At 31.4% G+C, this 21,336-nt stretch overlaps 1 protein-coding gene and 1 pseudogene across 1 annotated transcript; one reads left to right on the forward strand and one right to left on the reverse strand.

The window, feature by feature from the left end:
* Positions 1-2,153: 2,153 nt before the first annotated feature.
* Positions 2,154-4,901, reverse strand: LOC141710782 (AP2-like ethylene-responsive transcription factor At1g16060). Its single transcript, XM_074513308.1, has 8 exons — positions 4,741-4,901; positions 4,548-4,630; positions 4,384-4,392; positions 4,200-4,288; positions 3,986-4,059; positions 3,828-3,878; positions 3,655-3,731; positions 2,154-3,117 (listed from the first exon to the last, which is right to left on the reverse strand). Exons 1-8 carry the CDS (start codon positions 4,899-4,901, stop codon positions 2,495-2,497), a joined length of 1,167 nt encoding a protein of 388 aa, XP_074369409.1. The 3' UTR covers positions 2,154-2,494.
* Positions 4,902-7,367: 2,466 nt separating this feature from the next.
* On the forward strand, positions 7,368-10,150 carry LOC141714366 (protein FAR1-RELATED SEQUENCE 5-like; annotated as a pseudogene).
* Positions 10,151-21,336: the final 11,186 nt, after the last annotated feature.

Here is a 21,336-nt window from a genome sequence, read left to right on the forward strand (position 1 = left end):
GCGGAATTATATTCACTGACAGTTTTAAAATCTTGCAGCCTCAAATATATCCAATCGTGGTGAGCTTTTGTAAGAGTCATAGTATTTTGGTGATCATATCTATCTTTTAAATTTTTCCATAATTTAAGTGGATCTTTCACGGTAAGATATTCAGTTTTAAGTCCTTCATAGAGATGGCGGCGAAGAAAAATCATAGCTTTTGCGCGATTTGACTCAGATTCTTGATTTTCCCCTTTTTATTGTATTTCCAAGACCTTGTGCGGCCAAGTGGATTTTAATATCCAATATCCATGATAAATAATTCTTCCTGGTGATATCAAGGGCCTCAAATTCAAGTTTGGTAAAATTTGACATTTTCTAAGCTATTAAAATGTTAGTAGAGCATATTAAATCAAATAAAAATATTCTCATTGAAAACAAACCTTTAAATAGTAAACGTAATCATAAAAGCATATAAACATCTTATGCATTAGAATCAGGTGCAGGAAAAAAAAATATGGCCATGAGTGTTAATTCATGCCAATGAATCGTTGGAAGAGAGCTATTTAAAAAAATGAGAAAAAATTCATGGCCATGAGTTTATATTCATACCCGTGAATTTCTGTTGTATCTCAAGTTTTGTAAGATTCGACATTTCTTATAATACTATAATACACATAATATAATTAATCAATTATAAAAAGCACATATGCATAAGAAATGTCGTACATAAGTAATATAATAATCAAATAATACACATATGCATTAATATTTAAAATCGCATGATAATATAACATGATGATGGTACATCGAATGCAATCTACTGTTACATTAAATGCAATCTACTGTATATGTAGCGTCTAGCACGTTGCACCCATTTTCACCTTTATAATATATCTCACCCCACTCCAAAAAAATATAGTTTCCTAATATATTAAAGTAAGGAAGGTGGGAACTATTAAAGCAAACAAGGATGAAACATATTGATTCAATATCTCAAATCAAATATCGTACAAAATGGCTAATTATGATTAAGTCAAATCTGATCAGTTTTGAAGAATACCAATTTACTCTAAAAAGATGATTTTATCTGAAAACGTATAAAACACGGAAAATGTAGAAAATTTCGGGACCTTTTCAGGATGGTAAGGCTCGTAATATTTGAACGAATATTTAATTTACTATGAATTTTAGAAGTTACTGCATATCACCTTGAATCATACAATGAGATTACAAAAAAATGCAGATTTTGACATATTTATAAGTAGATTTTGGAAAAACACAATGAAGAAAGATTGCAGATAATCAAAAAACCTTTACAATGAGTATAAGTTCAATAAATTCCCATGGATAATGAATCAGATACAAATTATACAAGAATCAGGCACATAATAAGCACATAAAGATCATATTATTGCAAGCGAAATAAAGTAAACTAAAATATAGTGTACTTACTTGATGGACAAACTGAAATAATAAAAGTTTCGTAGAATCCTTCTTCTTCTTGGATTTTCAACACCTATTTACACTTTGATGATCTTCTTTCAACACTTAAGTAAAACTGATCTCCTTATTTTATAAGTAAATCGTGCTGATAACGTGTTATAAATTATATATATAAGAAAGATTTAGAGAGATCTACATAATGAAAGAGATTATCTCATCCTTCTATCTCGTAAACAAAGTACAAGTAAGCACTATATAGGCCAATAGAATGGATGTTATAAGGAAAATGGAGAGTCAAATGTTGCTGGTAATTAGGATAATCATATAAAAGGTTAAGAGTCATCTATTAATACATAAATACATAACAGTTGATAAATTATAAATCGGTATCTGATCAATTGATTAGTATTTCTGATTTTTAAAATATGTAATAATGATTACATGCTTAATAAAATGAATACATGCTTAACAAATGTATCTGAGCTAATTACATATGTTAATGTTTGGAACTAGTTAACTTCCGTTAAAAGAACCTTAATATATAGTTAGGACTAATATTGGACGTACATGGACTACACGTACGCGGAGCAAAGCAAGAAACAATAATTAGAATAGGACGATCTGCTCATTGATATCAGGCTCCACAGCTTATGCTTCAGTTCAAAGATGTAACAACATGAAGCATAACATACACAGCCGAATGACAGAATGCATATATATAACTACATATCCTAATCCTACTAGCGTCGCCTTATCTGGAAGAATTGGTGGATCCAACTGTTTTGCAGCACCACATCCTAGCGCCGATACCTCAAACGATTACGAAGAAGATCTGGCCTCTAGCTACTTAATTAACTTGATTAACTAAAAGGAAATACAATATTTGAAAATAAGTAATAAGTACAGATGAGAATACTCATCTTTATTTTATATCTGCAAAATAACAACGAATTAGTGGCCGTCGTCTATGGCAGCCAGAAACACTACGTAGCCTCCTCCAGAATTCAGACATGGCTGCTATACCCTTATTAAATGCGTAAATATGTGATCAATTCATAACGAAATTTAGTTATGATTGCTGAAAGTAATTATCAATTCCACCTGATGTCGAAGAGTCATTAGCATGCAGCATAGGGTGCATGAGCGAGTGGACATTACCAAACAGGAAATCATCTCCACCAGTATAGATACTTAGATCCTGTGACTCAAAGTATGTCTGAATATCCCCCGGAAAGTTGCATGTTCCAGAAGGTTCAGAATCCGAAGATGTCAATGGATGCTCAGCTGCTATAGTCATTTCCAGCATCTCCCTAAACTTTGATGACTGTAACAAGAGTCCGAGGGCTGATGTGGCATTAGCTGGTGGTGGGGGAGGAGTTTGTAGTGCCAACAGATCATCATTTGCAGCACTAGTTAAAGCTGGTTGTGTTGGTTGTTGGTGGTGAAAGAAGTTTGTTTCAACGATATTGGTATGATCATGATCATCTTGAATTAGGTTAGGTAAAGTCATGTTCGGAGTTTCAACTTTAAGGGATGGCAGATCCTCATCCACGGGTGCTGTGGAGGTAGAATTATTACCATCGGGTCTTAGCCATTTTATGTAACGACTGAGGTCAAAATTTGTAACTGCATTCAATCCGCGATACTCAATTGCAGCCATATCATATGCAACTGCTGCCTCCTCTTGGGTAGCTGTAAGAATATAGAAATTACTTTTATATTACGCCATGTTGGATACTTGTTGCTAGAAGTTACAGAGAAAAGTCAAGCAGTACTAGCTCATCAATTTAGGGTTCATTTCAGATATTTTGATTAGTCAGGTTTAAACAGATCAACAATTTGCAAGCTGTCACATCGACATGATTGTATCCAACCACATATCATTTTCCAAGTGCCATACAAAACCTACACTTTGGTCGACCTTTTATGTGATTATGCAATAAATATTCATATATATTTGCGCTAGCCATCAAAAATTGCAAACCATTAAAATAAAAAAATATAATACAATAGTTACTACTTTGTTTTTAAATTGGTTCTTGACATAGCCTTTCGCAGGTATATATGGATGTCTACCTATACAGAAATTGACCATTAACAATAAGATTAACTCGTACAGAACAGTCATGCTTATCTTTAGCACACTTACATTGACATGTATATCATGCTTTAAACGAAAGGCTAAACAGAAGTTAAGTTTGAGGTAAAAAAGGAGATTCAGATATTTACCGTAAGTTCCAAGGTAGAGATATTTGTTTCCGAAGACTCTGCCTATGCGAGCTTCCCATCTTCCATTGTGATGATGCCTGCTCATTACATTTAGGTTCTTATTTACGCTACTGAAATTAGTTTAAACGTGTACGAATTGTATGTTCTTTGTAGGAAGCTAAATTATTTTGTACCTTGCAACTCCTCTGTATTTCGAGACTCCCCGAGAAAATCCACTACTTTTCCTGCAATATAAATTTGTGGTATGTTCAGGTTTAAGTTTAACTAGATTCTTAGTATCCTAATTATTTTGAATGAAAACAAGATTGGCAAGAGTGAGCCAGTCATGTACCTTCTCAATGATCCAATATATTCTTCTCTAGATTGAGCTTCCATATCCTTCAATTCCTTTTGGTAGGTCATCAACTGTACATGCAATCATCCGAGAGCCTTTATACGATTAGTTATGCACAGAACTTCAATGAAAACTGTGCTGTTATAGGGAGAAATTCGTAAAGAACAACGAATATGTATATTATATATAGGAGTATATAGGTAGTAGCTACCGGAAAGTTAAGTATGGTTTCGTGTCCCCAGTACTTGAGCGCCGCCAGGTCATAGGAATGTGCTGCTGCTACTTCATCATCATATGCACCTAAATACCCAATCACATAATTAAAAATGAGAATATAAATTGAAATACAAAATAAATTATTCATTGAATTTGAACATATATGTGCGTACACTTACCAAGATAAACTGCACGTCCATAAGGGTTTCACAGAGCAAGGATCAACCAATGTACAGGAGCATCAGAAATATATAAAGAGGATTAATATAACTCTAGAAATAAACATGTAATTTGAAGAAAGAAAAGAAGACGACGTAACGCTGAGAATTTAACAATAAATTACCTTGTCTGCCTTTCTTGTTTTGAGATTCATTCCAGCAATTTTTATCCCACAAATGAGCTTCATATCTCCCTGTCCATCGATGCCTGATCATACACATTCAACATATATACAAGCATTCTTATTAATATATAATCGGTATCAAAATAAATGAAGAAGATTAACAACTTATCAACATATATATATAAATATTTACCTAGTGACACCGCGGTAGATTGAGCTACGCTGAGGAGGAGAGTCTCTAGGAACAGTTTTTCGGGTACGTTTCACCTTAACAACAGAATGAATACCATTATTATTAGTACTATTACTCTTAAACACAGTGCTCCTCTGGTTTTGTTGCGATAACTTGGCCATGTAAAGGTAGGAGCTAGTGCAGTGTGAAATATGACTGAGTCTTCCAATGAAGGGGTTTATAAAGGAGAAAATATTAAAGAGGGAGAATGTGCTGTCAATAGTAATATTGAAGAGGCAGGGTATGTATAGCCGGCAGCAGGATATGAATTCAGGATTTTAGTGGACGTCCTGAACAGGCCCTCTTATGGTTTTTTCTCTCTTGGCCTTATTATTACACTCGTTTTCTGCTGTTAAAATTCTTTACAAACAATTATAATTGGTTAACCATACCCTACCTACAATACTCCATTGTCGAACTGTTATTTTACAGCTAACTATATTTTACAATGTTTTTGGAAGTTACTTGGACTTTATTAGTTTATCTGTACGTTCTGGAGCACCTTGATTAAACTCGTGAACTTTTGCTACAAGTTTAGAACTGATCGAGTTTCGATATCCAACAATTTGATTAAATTATTTCAAATTAAATCACCAAACTTATAAATAAATATAGTGATTGTGAATATACTAAATTAGATTAGTGACTATGATTGATCAAATTAGAACTTTAGGAGTTTAATTACCCAAGTTTCTAAAATCAGTTTCAAGTGGACGCTCAGCAGGGGATCATGACGGTGAGATGTTGTGCTAGCCCTCTGTAAAATTAGTTGAAGTGTGCATAAGACAGTTAACAAAAAAATAAACGATTAGTGCAGAAACCTAATCTCTCTGGCTATTCCGCCAGTACATAAAATGGTGGGTCAATGAAATCCTTTCGCAACACGGTGTCTTGGCAGACATATTTTTGGTTAATTGAGTCGTTTGGCATCCATACAAGAGAATCTCAATTTCAGTGGCAAGCAAACGTGAGTTACAAAGAGTTTCGATAATCGTTTGATTGTCCACAACATATGTATAGTTAAATTACCAAGCTTCCTTACAAATGATCTTATTCTGAAGAATTATTTTTACAAGTACACGGGTAATAAAGTAAAATCACGAATTTGGATAGTTTTTACCGTGGATTTGTTACTAGTACTGCTAGGCACCAGTTATCCCAAATTCGTTATCAAAATTCTTCTGGAATAATGGAGCCTGACATTTATTGTGTTTTAATTTGTAGGCGCATACGAATATACGGGGGTGCAAACTCATTATTACGAATATTGCCAATTATACACATTACACATCATGGGAACTCTAGCATTTCTTTTTTGTTATTTTTATGCTCGTACAGAGTGTTAGCATGTTATTGGGCGTGTGTTATTTATAAAAAATTACAATATGAGCTAAGAACAGGAGTTAAAACACCTTAAAAACACAGTAACGAGGATCAAAGGATGCACCTTAGACATAACTACTTACAGTACAAATTCATTTGTCAAATATATTTTACATCAAATGCAAACGCAATGGTTCTGAAACATTGCCTGAAGTCGTGACAAAGCATTCATCCTTATTTGGCTGACATTTGTGTTTCCATTTTGTAGATTCAATGCGAAGATCATATATAGAAAACATTTTACTTAATTATCCTTATAACTGAATACGTACAATGTTTACATACTAATGTGTAATACATCGACGTTGAAACTTGATACATACTAGTTACATGTACTTACTTACCCAAGACATTCATCTTTCGTGGACTTCTTTTCAACAAGATTCGAGGATAAGTCTGTAATGTGTATGTATACGTACAAGTACATCACATAGTACTGCTGCTAGCTACATAATGTAAGTAAATAGAAGTTGATTTCTAGATCACTGTGATAGATAAATAATAACAATATATATATATATAATATAAAATCCTGAAAATGTTCATTCTTTAACACCTTGAAGTTTTAGAGTAATCGGTTTTAAATATATGCATATATATATAGGCAATGCTCAAATACAAACTAATATTAAAATAAAAACTGCAAACCAAATCTACACCATTGATCTATTAATAGCCATCTTTAATCACAAACGTTTATTTTAATCAAAATAAAAAAAAGACATTGATCTCAGCATTAACTCTGTCATAACCGTATTTTCCTTCTCTCTTCTGCAATTTTCTCTCAATCGAACTCTGTATCTCTTAATACTTGTATCTCTGTCTCTCTCTCGCTTTCTCGCTCTCTCTCTTTCTCTCTCTCGTTTATAAGCTTCCGTAGCTAAGTATGTGTTTTTGAAGATGATTATATCAGATTTCACCAAAATCAGTGATAATCAAGGTATTATGTATCGTTTTATGTTAGTCTCTTTGTTGAATTGTTAAATTTATGATCTAATCATGTTGTTTTTTAGATTTTTTTTCCATTGTTTTTCATTATATATTGATTAACGAAGTTCTTTGTAATTTTTATAGTTATATTAAAAATTGATGTTAGCTAATCAACTGCGCAAACATTGATTTTTTGCTTTTTAGTTTATAATTTATAATTATTTTGTAATTATATTGTAAATCCTAATTGGGTTAATTATTAAGTAGGTCACTTAATGCGTCCAAATGTATCAAGTGAGTCACTGATTACAAAACGGACTCAAATGAGTCACTCATTTGAAAATCTGTATCAAAAATATCACTCTATCGTTAGTCGAAATTTTTAAAAGTATTATACATTGAATTTCGCACATTTTTTATGAATGATATTACATCCAAATGAAAGGTTCCGAATTCTACTATTTTAGATAATATTTTTAGATTTTTAAAAATTTATCTATCCTAATTAGGTGTTTAATTTGTAAAATCTAAGTTGAGCTAGGTGTATATGTTAATTTTATTGATTATGTTCGTTAATTGATTTTTGCTATTGTAATATTAATTCATGAGATTAATCTGTTAAACAAAAACTGATTACTCATTTTTTGATCTAAGTGTATATTTCAATTCAGTTTTTAAAAGTAATTTTATTAGTCATGATAGGTTTGTACTAATCATGATAATGTTTTAATTTCCAGGTTCAAGTTGTGGTGATGGTTCTCGGATTAATTGTAGTAGTGTTGTTAGTAGTGTAGGAGAATCAGTAGATAGTGAATGTTCAATTACAGATTACATGGTGTCTCCTGGTGGTAGGAAGTATTATAACCAAGCTGTGTTGGTGATATCAACGTTCCATTCGAAAATCAAATTTTTGTTAGTTTAGATAAAGGATACAGATTTTACAAAGAATATGTTTATCTTGGTGGTTTTGGTGTTCGCAAGGGAACAAAAAAGAAAGATAAAGATGATGTTAAGACTATTCTTCTTAAACATTATGTTTGTAGTTGTGAAGGATTTAATGATTTTTACGATGAGAGAAAATCTGTTAAGAGACGACGGATTGTTTCTCAAAGGTGTGGTTGCAAAGCCAAAATTGTCCTGAAGTTTATGGGTGAAGATAAATATTTTATTCAAACTTTTGTTGAAGTCCATAACCATCCTTTGGCTACTGAATCTGGTCGACAATTTCTGAGGTCTAATAGAGAGATGAATATTAGTTTGAGAAATATTATTTTTGATGCTACGAAAGTGAATATTGGTCCTAGTAAAAGTTTTGGCTTCGCGAATGAACAAGCAGGTGGTTATGCCAATGTAGGTGCTTCCTTACGTGATTTTAGAAATTTTAATCGCGATTTGAAATCATTTATTGGTGAAAGGGATGGACAGATGATTATTGATAAGTTTAAGGTCATTCAAGTAATATTAGAATTTTTTTATTTTGATTACGACGTTGATTCTGGTGGGCATTTGATAAAGCTTTTCTGGGCCGATGCAATCGGTCGACGGAATTTCGAACTATATGGTGATGCAATATCGTTTGATGCGACTTTTGATACAAACAAGTATGAAAATTTTACTTTTAATTTAGTTTTAAAAGAAAATTAAACAGCTCATATATATTTAGTGATTTCTGTTAGTAATGTTTAATGATTATGTTTGTAACATTTACTAATTTTTATATCTCAGGTACAATATGATATTTGCCCCTTTCACTGGTGTGGATAAACACGACAAGTGTGTTACTTTTTCCGCTTGCCTTCTATCACATGAAAGTATAGGTGATTATACTTGGGCTTTTAGTAATCTTAAAAGAGCTATGGGAAGAAATGTAGTTATCATTGGGACTGATCAGTGTCCTGCTATGAAGGTCGCTATTCGTAATGCATTTTCTGCCGAAAATGGTCTACTTGCTATTAAGCATCGCCTTTGCATATGGCACATTATGCAAAAATTTCCTATTAAGGTATAGTATATGAAAATTTAGTTTTTTCTAGTTGATGATTATAATAATCAATGGTTGATTATATTCATGTTATATCATAATTTACAAACATTTTACATGTGATTATCCTGTTAACATAATTCTCACTAAAAACTGAACTATATACTTGTAAATAATTTCACGAATTATTGAAAATTATGTAAAAGTTACACGATTTGAGATGATGCAGCAATCAGAATAGAACTGTAATATTTATTGATAAAGTAACTTGCAAATAATGAATTGGTCCTAATATGACTGAGGGTAATCAAAGAAAGATACACACACAGGCGGATTTGTTACTGCATCGCTTAGGCTTTTTCTTTGTAATGAGACTAACAAAAAAAGGTACAATTCCTTTTTGCATTTTTCCAGTAGCTCTACTTTCTACTTTCTTCATTGGGGTTTGAATCAATATATAAATCAGAGTAAATAATAGTACAGTCAGCATTCTGTTTTTGGCACATTTTGTGCTCAGTGCCCCAGCCCCTAATAGCTCACACTGATATTTGTATTCTGACAGTCATGCATAAAGGTCTCAATGGGATTTGTCTCGCCTGAAAATGTTTGTTAAAAATATTATTATATTTGTTAAAATATGTCCCTGCATTCCTTTTGAAAATAAAATTTGTTTGTCATACTCTATTTGAAGTTGTACTAAATAATAATAGTTATGATCTTTTATTCTATTTTTTGTCTAAATTTTACAGCTAGGTAATCGTTTGTGCAAAGAGACCGATTTTATGGAGAAAATGAAGGCTTATATATGGTCATCGATTTAGAGATTGATGAGTTTGAGATTGGGTGGAAAGAAGTCATAAAGGAGTTTAAATTGGAAGATAATAAGTGGCTTTCATAGATGTATTGCATCAGATCTTCTTGGATTCCAGTGTTTTTTAGAGACGAGCCTATGTTTGGTCTAATGAGAACAACTTCAAGATCAGAGAGTGAAAAAAAAAATTGGGCAGTTCCATAGGCAAGGAAATACATTGTGTGAATTTTGGTTGCGTTTTCAAAGTGCAATGGAAAGGCAAAGGAACGAAACTGCAAGGCTCGATCATGAGTCAAAAACAAGTATTCTGGAGACTTTATCTAGATGGTTTATTGAAGATGATGCGGCAACTTTATTCCCCCGTGCAATATTTTATAAAGTTCAAGAAGAAATAATTTGTTTTTGTTTGGACATGCAAATAAAGCGAATGAGTGAGAAAATTGAAGGGGTTATGCATATGTAAATTAGGGATGTCAAAGTTAAAGATAAACTATTCAAGGTAATTTTTTTATGCATATTATTGATTATTTAAGTTAATGTATGTGATTGATTTTATAAATTTATAGTATTTTTTAATTGGAAAATTAAAATTAGTTCTTAATATTTGGATCAGGAAACCAAGGTTAACTAATTTACTTGTAATAATTATTTCACTATTCTAGTATAAGTGTACAAGCATATTACAGCTCCTTAGAAGTTTTATTACTGATTCCTTTAATTAATTTTTTTATTGTAGTTTTTAAATTTTCTAGTATCTTAGTTAATTTATTTTTATATGTATTTTTATGCAGGTGTCTTTTAGTAGAGATCATGTTGTGTGTTCTTGCAAAAAAATTGTAATGTGTGGAATAGTTTGTAGACATGTATTTTGTGGTTTGAAGCAAATTGGAGTTATAAAATATCACTTGAGGCTTGCTCTTAATCATTGGATGAAAGTTAATAATTCTGGGACTCTGTCTAATTCTGTTTCTGTAGAAAATGATTATACCAAGATAGAATAGGCGTCTTTGAAATTGACTCATATTTGGTATGATTTTCGTCAAGCTGTTAATAAGGCTGGAATGGTTTTTGAAAAGCTCGATTATGTGCACCAGACTATAAAGCAGTTGAATAGTTACTTGGATGATCAAGGCGGTTGCGATGTTGAATTTACTAAGAGAGATCACATGGCTACTATGGTTGGAGAATAACCTATAGAAGAAATTAGTGTTCTCATACCAAATGTCTGCAAGAACAAAGGCAAGTATTTTAATAGGCTAATTACCTCAAGAGAGAAAGCCGTGATGAAAGCCAAAAAATGAAGTCGGAAATGTACTTTATGTAACAGATACTCATGATGCAAGGAGATGTCATAAGAGGAAGAACAGAGTTGCAGAATAAATTGATTCAAATATTTTGGAATGAATTTATCCTTTTTATGAAAAACAAAATTAAGGCTTTCAACTTTTATATTTTTTACATGTATAGTACATTTTGGAATGTTACTTGATTTCTGATTACTGAATCCCGGATAAACAATTATTGACATATCTCGATGTACTTTCGCTGTTATAAAATTGACAACCAGCGCGCACACATGAAAAACTAAGTGAGGTGTTCAAATCATACTCTACTGATTACTGATTTCTTTTTGATGTTTTACTGATTTTGTAACACATATTAGTGATTACTTGGCTATAATTTCTGATTTATCCATCATATAATATTAGTTTCTTTAAAAGAAGCACAATACTATGTATATCTGGCTATAATTTCTGATTTATCCCTCACATAATATTAATTTCTCTATAAGAAACACAATACTATGTATATAAAATATGAATATATTTGTTCTTCTCAAATTTTATCTCTGTTACTAGTTTAGTGTCTAGTCATTATAGTTAATACTCTGTTTTTATTTTCTAATTAAGATTATGTGATAAAGTTGTATAGTGGTAAATTACCATTACTTTAAAAAAATTCTACAAACAAGTACATAATGTCTCCATTAATTAGTAGCTATTAAAATGAAAATAAAACATTAATTCATTTTCATATATATAATGGATCTTCACATTCATTTGCATCAAATTCAGGGCTTATTTGTTAAATCTGAATAGAACTTTCTGAATAGTTAAAATTTCTGATTCAGTAATAATCTGAACAGTAATGAATAAGATTGTTTGATAAATTATTTTTGAATGATAACATTAACCTATTTTTCGTTGAGTGGTTGATAATGTTCAATAATTCTTTTTATTGAAAGTTGTTTAAATTAAAATATATATAAAATTAAAATACATTTTTTGATAAGTTAAATTTTTTCATTTTGTAATAATTATGCAAAATTTAAAAATTAGACTGTAAATAAGTACAATCACTAATAATCTTAACATAATACTAGATAAAAAAGAAAATATTTATTAATATATATATATATAAGATTTTTTTCAAGAGAAATGAAACCGTAAACAACCCTTAATTCTATTATAGGATTTTATCAAATTTATTTCTATTGTCGAATAATAATTATATATTTAAATATAATAAAAAGTTTAACAATTAAAATTTGGAAAAAAAACTAATTTTAAATTTGATTCTATTATGAAATAATTTTGGATAAGTGTGATTTTATTACAAAACCATTTTGAACAATTTCATCAAATTACAATAATTTTTTTAAAAAAAATTGTGCAATTTCATCATTAATTTGGTAATTAAAATTTGTAACTATATATGATGAAAAATGAAATAAGTTATGTATTTATATTCTTTAAATAATGGTTCTTTACAGATCTCTATACAAAAATTACTTCATGTATTGACACATATATATATATAAGCTTCAAAGAAAGTTTACGTATTTTTCTATTTTAATTCAAATAATTATACATTTAATTATTTTTGATTCAGTCAAAAGTAATTTAAATTTAAATTTTATTTTCTAAATATAAAATACGAAATTTAAAAATTTACAAACTTTTTTAGTCACAAAACAGATACGACTACGAGGACAAGAAGAATGTTTTTTAATAAAAGATGAATACGCGTATTAAATAAAATGACAAAATATAAAAATTATTACATGATAATTGAAAGAAGCAAAGTGACATAAACATAATTTGACTGGTTCAGTGGAAACTTAGAAGCCCACTCGTCCAACACTTGTTCAGAAGAAATCCAATCGTCCAGATGCATAATGTTTGAATCAAACAATCTGAACAGAGCAAAAAAAATGGATCAGTTCATATTCACTCGTTCACCTGTTAACAAATGAGGCCTAAATGTATATTACAGTTGCAATTTCAATCCCAAATAAAAAGTAAATCAGGTAGTAACTTGTTTTGCAATATGACAGAGATTGCATAAGTTTTCAAATATGTCTAACACTTACTAGTTATCAAACTGAAATGTCAATTTGCTTCATCAAATTTTTTTGTGAGATTTGATGCAAATGTAACTGTCTTTTTGCTTGTACTAGCTTTGGCAACTTTACTATTAGCAACCTTCTTGATTATTTGTTCAGCATCAACTTTGAACAATCTCTCTGCCTCTTCTACTATTGCAGCCCTTTTTTCATTAATATGGGAAGTCATTATAGCAGTGTTGTATTGGTTCGAAGCTTTATCATCTGTGTGTACTGAGCAACTGAAATAAAAGCAATATATATTCATTATAATTTTACTTTTAAAAATTCTATAAATCAGTGAGATATATAGAGCTTTATTTTAATTACCCCTTCAGGCTTCAAATTTGTTTCCCAACTGTGGTTATTTCCTTTGTATGTTTCCATGTGTCTTATAAGAAAAACTGCGCAATCATTTGAGTTTGATTCTGTTTGCCGGGGCATCCTCATGTAAGATAGCTTTAGCTTGCGAACAGTTTAAGGCAGAGCGTTAAGACCTTTTCCTTGCAAATACTTTGTAAAATGAGAGTGCTGCAATGTAGAGCAACTCATTAATATATCAATAATATTTACATAGTTTTAGTTAATGATTATCAGTGATGAAAAAAAATATAATCAATAAATTACATGTACTTATTAGTTCTTTTATTTTGCAGCAGACTCAAATTCCAACTATGTGACTGGCTATACTCGTCCACCAAATCCAATACAAATATAAATCATTATTTGTTACAAGTCATATTATAATAGTTAATATGTTTGTTTGTCTTTAAGTCAAACACTAATACAAACATAAACTTAAGATACGACGTCCAACAAGTTAAAATGACAGACAATTAACCCCAACGCCTAAAAATAAGAATTAAAAGGCAAAACAAGTCAAAATTAGAACTACCCAAAAGCTCAAACGAGTTAAAGTTGCAACTACCTAAATTATCCGGACCGCGTAAACAATCAAAAGTACTAAAAATATGAGATAACGTCCACAACTAAAAAAGCATAAACATAACAATTTTTGCAATCGAAATATAAATTCAAATTAACATCAACAAATCAATAAACTTTTAATGATTAAATAATTCAACCCCGCTGTCAAATTTTAATGATTGACCAGTGACAAACATTTTTACTAAAAAATTAATTTATATAGAATAGTTTAAGAATTAACAGATTGTGTAAGAATTATATTACAAGGATCATAGGTATTTTCCCATAATATATCTTTACATATTCATCCCTTTCTATGTTGTCAATGAGACAATAAGTTGGGTTCTTCAAATTGTAGCATATCAAATAGTAATGTTCATAGGCATATATTGGAAAGAACACCTATAAAGATTTAAATTTCAAAACTCAGTAAATTTATGATGTATAAATCAGTAAAAATAACCCAGAAAATCAGTAAAAGTCAGTAAATTTACAATGTATAATCATTAAAAATAATGTAACTAATTACAAGATACATTTAGTTTATTTACCATGTCAATATCCTGAATCTTTCTTGTTGGGTATTTTTCAAGAATACTATCCATATTACTCAGGAAGATAGGATATGTGGCAGCCACTTTTTTGCTTACATCAAAGCTCCAATTCTGCAATACAAATAGTGTCAATAATTGTAAACAACAAATGTTTAAAATATTTATTTAATTAATGCAGAAGTTAGTAAATTACCAAACCACCAATTGAATAGAACAAACGAAGTGGTGATTCATCTGACTTGTAGTTTTCACTATCATTCAGTATTGTAGACCATGTGTCAATTACTGAATAGAACACTGTTTCGTTATTCTTCAAGGTGCACAGATGTTCCCTTATACATTTTATCCCATTCCAAAACAAAGAGATCTTCCCTGTGACACAATATAATATTAATCTTTTTGCAATTAAATATGTGTATCATAACAAAAAGAAAATGAATAGATTACTTACAATCCATCTCTGTCTGGCATTGACATATATTTCCACATTGAAATATCTCTACTTGTAAATTTTTTATGGATATCAATGATTCTATTGATATATGGAGACTTGGCATATGGACCCAGCTTTATAATTCTTGTGCTTTTCTCTCTAATATTTTGCTTTGGAGTGCCATAGTCTTCATTTTCCGGAATTTGCTCATGATCTTTGTTAATCTTTGCCATACCTGTTGTACAATATATGTCTCCACCCCAAGTGAAAAGGATAGAATGAAAGCAAGATCTCTCTTGTCCTTATCAGATAAAGTAACATTTGGTGGCTTAATGCCATATTCCAAATACAAGAAATCGATGATGTCTAGTTGATGTATAGAAGCTCGATCCAAATCAACTTCAGCTTTTGGATTGCAGACCTCTTATTTATCAGGCATCACTGCTGCATTTTTTATTTCTTCTTCAGTAAAATCTTTTGAAGCTCTGTCTGAATCAATTTCAGCATTTGGATTGCAGAGCTCTTTGTTTACCTCAGTAAAATTTTCAGTTGACTCTTTTTCAGCACAATCAGTATTTTTCGGATTGAAAATTTCACTGAATACCTCTTTGGCAATCATAAGTTTTTCATTAGCAGGATATTTTTCAATAGCTCTGCTAAGATCTCTTTCAAATTGAGTTTTTAAATCAATAATATTTTTTGCCCTGTCACGCAAAAACTCAACACGATCCTGACAATAAATATAATATTAAAGACTAGATAATAATTCTTAATATGCGCATTATAAATCAGTAATATTTAGTTGTAATATTACCTTTTCTTCCATTTTAGTAATATCCTCCTCAATTTTATCATCTTCTAAAGTATCATTTTCTGCATTTGTCCATGCATCCCATCCATCATCATTGTCATCATCTTGATGCATCTCATCAGTGTCGACATTCTATTGAAAATCAATATTTTAGAGTAAGTAATAGCTTGCACTGATGTCGGTTAAATTGATAATCATTTTATTAGAAACCTTATTAAAATCATATGCATGGAAATATGCGTGCTTAGAGTATAGAAGACAGAGACCAAGACTTTGAGAATTAAAAATAATCATTAAAGCAAATCTGAAAGAGTCTGTGAGAGTAGTCTTAAGAAACCAAGTATATGAATATTGATTACTAGGCAATAACAATTATTTTCCTAAACAGTCATTCCAGCTTAAGAGCAGTAATTGAATATTACTTATAGAAAATTAACATAATTTTTTGTACCTTATTCTGCATCCAGTCATAACTGTCATTTTCAATCATTTCTTCCCTAGGCAACTGATGATTATCATCCACATTATACTTATCCCAATTGCTCTGTGAAAAATATAATTACAATCATTAGGCCATTAGTTTTAAAATGTTATATATGTGCAAGTTATTAAACTGAATAACGATTAAGCGTGAACTATCTTACTTCCTTTGTTATTTCAGTTTCGACATTATTCTTCTTTATATTAGGCCATGCACCCCATGAGCCATCATTATGATTTTGTTCTTCAAGTAGTGCCCAACCTCCATCAAAGCGCACAATTCATTCTTTTTCGGATTCTGTTTGATAGATAAAACAATACCAAGTGTAAATACCAAGAAACAATATATAAATTGAAATAAACAATTAAAAATATCCAGAATATATTCTTTTTTACCTTATCCAGAGAAGGGCTTTTTTGTGATTGTGAATCTTGAGAGAAGTAATCCTTTAGTGGATTCCAAAATCTCCAGTGTAAACCTCTATTACTTGTCTTTCTTTAAGTTTTTCCTCTGTCCATCCCTTAAAAGAGGGGAATTTCCTTTCAACAAGCTTTACAGCCTTGTGCATCACCCGGTCAACATAAAATAACTACAAAATCACAATTAAAACTATTACTAATGAATTAAATTTTTGAAACAAGTAATTATTGAATATGATAAAAATTAGTGATCTTACAGTAAGAAAAATTTGTGATCCTCTGAAGAATGTTGATGTCGTGTTATTCCATCTTTCTTTTCCAGTTACCAGATACTGAATCAGGAAAGCAGCCCAGTTGTATGAAACACACATATCTAAATCATCGAACTTTACTAATTGTCTATCAACGTAAGAATGAGTAGGTGTTCCTATGAGGACGTTTGATAGAACAACTAAAAAATTAATTTTTAAAATCTCTGTCACCCTTTTTTCTTCTAGAATTTTCTCAACAACTCTAGTTGTTGTAATTTTTTCATTTGGAAACTAACATTGCCATTCCTCCATTCTTCTGAGAGTATCTTCATTTGTCACTTGTTCAACTGATTTACCTCCATTTGGTAATCCAAACACATAAAACACATCATCTTCAGTTATGTCGATTCTTCCCTTCTCAATTCCTATCGAAACACTTGTATGATTAAATGTTTTTACAATTTTTGATCCCAGTTTCGACGGTATCATTTCCAATTTAAAATCTAGTAAAGCACCGAATCCAGCCTTTTCCACCCAATTTTTCTGATCATCAGATAGATGATACACTACCTCGCTGAAAAGTCTGGGAGAATTTCTAATTACTGCCTTCTTTTGATTGTCATCTTGCTATAAGAATTCATAAAAAAAATATTACTGTCAGCTAAAAAGTAATTTCTAGTCCCATGAATTTGATTATCATACAATGTCCATTTTATTAATTTTTTTATTAGTTAATGATTTTCGACAAATAAAATAATGGAAAAGAATTGAATACCTGATCATCCATATTAGCTTTTCTTTTGTACATTTTTCTTCTTTTTTTGGTTCTTCATCTTTTTTTGTTATGAATCTCTGGAAAACAGGAAAATATATAAAATAATAGTCATTTATCGATTACTACAATAATATTAACTATACTAAAAGGTTTATCTAACTAGCCATATAAGAAAAAGAAAATACACATGTTTATAGTAAATGAAGTACTTAAACAACTTCTAAGTATTTGCACTTAAAGCACGTTATATCCAACTTATTACACCTTCCCAGGTGTCTTTTTCCACAATTCCTGCATTCTTGAATCCGGGGTCTGCTATCCTTCCCCGGTTGTCCAGCTTTCTAGAAACGGTTCTTCTGAGCTCCATTACCAGGTCTAAACTTCTGGAACTTTTGGTTTTGACCTCCACCATTTTTTCCAAACTTCCCTCTGAACTTTGAGCTTCCTTGCTCTTGCTCAGAGCTTTCAAACTTCTTTTTTCTTCCTTCATTTTCTCTTCTTGCAACTTCTCGCTCACCTTCCACTATCATTGCTTTTTGAACCAAAGCAGCATAATTTTTGATCTCCAACATTGCTATTTGACTCCTAATCCACGGCTTGAGTCCCTGCTGGAACCTCTTAGCCTTCTTCGCCTCTGTATTCACGTACTCAGCTACGAATCTAGACAATTCCGAAAACTTCACTTCATATTCCGCTACTGACATTTCCTCCTGTCTAAGATCCAGAAATTTCATCTCCAACTGATCTTGCATATAGCTTGGCAAATACTTCTCCAGAAACATCTCGGTGAACTTCTCCCAAGATAAGTCTTTGCCTTCCAACAACACCTTTGAAGATTCCTACCAAAAACTTGCTTCATCTTTCAGGTAATAACTTACATACTGAGCTTTCTTATCATCTTTAATGTCTGCTAACTCAGAAGCTTTTTCCCTTTCTCTCAACCATGACTGAGCTTTAATCGGGTCTGGCAAACCTAAGAACTCTGGGGGATGAACAGATTGAAAGTGCTTAAAGTTTCCAACTTTAGGGGCCACAGGTTGTTGCAAAAGCTGAGCAAGTCTGCTCATCATAGTGGTTTCTGGGTTTATTTCTGGGTCTTGGGTGGGAATTTCTTCTTATTGGTGATCTGGTGAGTTGGCCATTGTAACACCCCCAGATCCGGGGTCGGGAATCCGGGTTGTCACGGTCTTTCTTTCCACAATATCCCTTTACTTAATTAATAATAAATACCCTCATGCTGTGACCCCACACTAACACACACCACAACTCGTTATAGTCTCAGAGATAAAATTGAAATAAGTACAAGTCTTTGAATCCACAATTTAAAATTATTACAACCCAAAATGATTACTTGATAATTTACAGTTAATTGCCATTATCTGCCACAAGTTATAATTATACATAATTGGATTCTCAAAAGTAGATGGTCTAAACTACAATGGATCTACCTCTGCAGCTATAGCAGCTACAATATCAGCGGGAAGACGCGGGACGCTTCCCACGCGCTTGCGCTGGGTCTGCTGGAGTCTGGCCATCTCTCCTAACTGTTGTTGTGTGATGAAGAAATAAAGCAAGAGTGAGCCTTACAGCTCGCAAGATAATATGTATAGTGATAACAATAATATAAGTATCTAAATGGATACTTAATAGCATCTCTATCATATGCAAGATAATTACTTGCTAGATATAAGTAAAAACAAGGAATGAAGCTACCAATACTTCACCACACTTATATCATATAAAGTTACTTGAACTGCCACCGTTCAAAGTATTATAAGTTTTAAGAAAAACATCCCATAGATGAGACCACAAGTTAAGACTTGAATAGATTCAATCTTTGAAATATTATTGAATGAAAAAGTTATGAGATACTTTATTTAGTCCCGATATATATATATATATCCACATATATATATATCCCGAAAACATTTCCTGGAACCTCTGTTATGTGAAGTATGAACAGAGTTCGAAACATCCAATGAATTTTGGAAAGGAAAAGAATTTTGGCATAAACCCGATATCTCGCTGATCAGGCAAAGATACCAATAAGTAACCTTTTCTACTAGTAGATGGACGAATTCCCCACTGGTCATCACCCTGGTCATAATTAAGACCTATGCTGGACTGCCACTCAGCCACTTATGCATTTGATGGACTCCCACTGAGCCACTTACACAATAATAGACCGTACCCCGGCCTGTCGCTTATGCCGACTCAATGAGAGGGGCTTACTTCCCGAATGTTGGGCAAGTAATCAATTCATTTACCAAATCTGCAACCTTGTTGCGAATATAAAATACACCACAGAGCCGGATTCCCCAGGTTTTGAGCGAGTATTTAAATCCCCTTTAAAAAGGAAGATCTTAAATATAAAAATGAGTTTTGGGATCCGCTCTGACTTTTAAAAATCATTTTGAAGACTCGAAAACACTTTAAAGAGTGTTTGGAGTAAGGCTGATTTAATGAAGTAAATCAGTCCCCAGAATATTAGAAAATATCTGAATATTATTAATTAAATAATATTCCCATAAAGAATAGTCTTTATAAAAATAATTGAAGTAGAAGTATTAAAATTTATACTTGAAACGAGTATTAAATAACCAAAGATATACTTATATGAAAGTATTATCTTTATTTGAATAATCGAAAATAAGTTTGATTATTGACATCTTATTCTTTAATAAAATAAAGAATATATTTCAGCAAATAATCGGAGTCATAGATCCTCAAATGAATATTCAAATAATATTCAATAAATAATATAAAAGAGTCATAAGCCTTCGAATGATATTCGAAATAATATTCAATAATAAAATGAAGTTTAAAGTTATCGAATAAACCTTATTCGATTAATAGTTTAGAAAACTATAACCATATATATATATAAATATATATATATATCCATATAAAATCTACTCGGGATCCTCGACTCCCGGTTTTAGAAAATATTTTCACCTTTGAGTCCCTATACTAAGGGTATATGCAAGATACAACTATCCTCTAGCATAGGTATTATCAAATAAACCAACAGATATATATCTCAAGAATATAAAACAGGCATGCATATATACCATATCACATGCTACAATATATCGCAACATTTGCTAAATAACAATCATGCAATATCACAAGATAATGCATATACATACATTTACATCACAACAACAGTGTATCGGATAGAATACTTGCCTGAGCGACTTGGGGGTGAGAAAGGCTCGGGACGAGTCTGATAACCTATAAACAACAAGTAAGTTGGAATTAAACCAAAATCACTTGTAAATCTATGCTTTAGCTAACTTAGACTCTAATGCTAGTTTTACGCTCACCGATTCGCTTAAGTCACTCGGGTACCCTCGACTCCACCATTTTTAATAACTTAACCTTTACGAGTTTTAAAGCGATTCCTTCGCGAATGA

This window comes from Apium graveolens, chromosome 3, assembly GCF_009905375.1.
Source record: "Apium graveolens cultivar Ventura chromosome 3, ASM990537v1, whole genome shotgun sequence".
Taxonomy (NCBI): Eukaryota; Viridiplantae; Streptophyta; class Magnoliopsida; order Apiales; family Apiaceae; genus Apium; species Apium graveolens.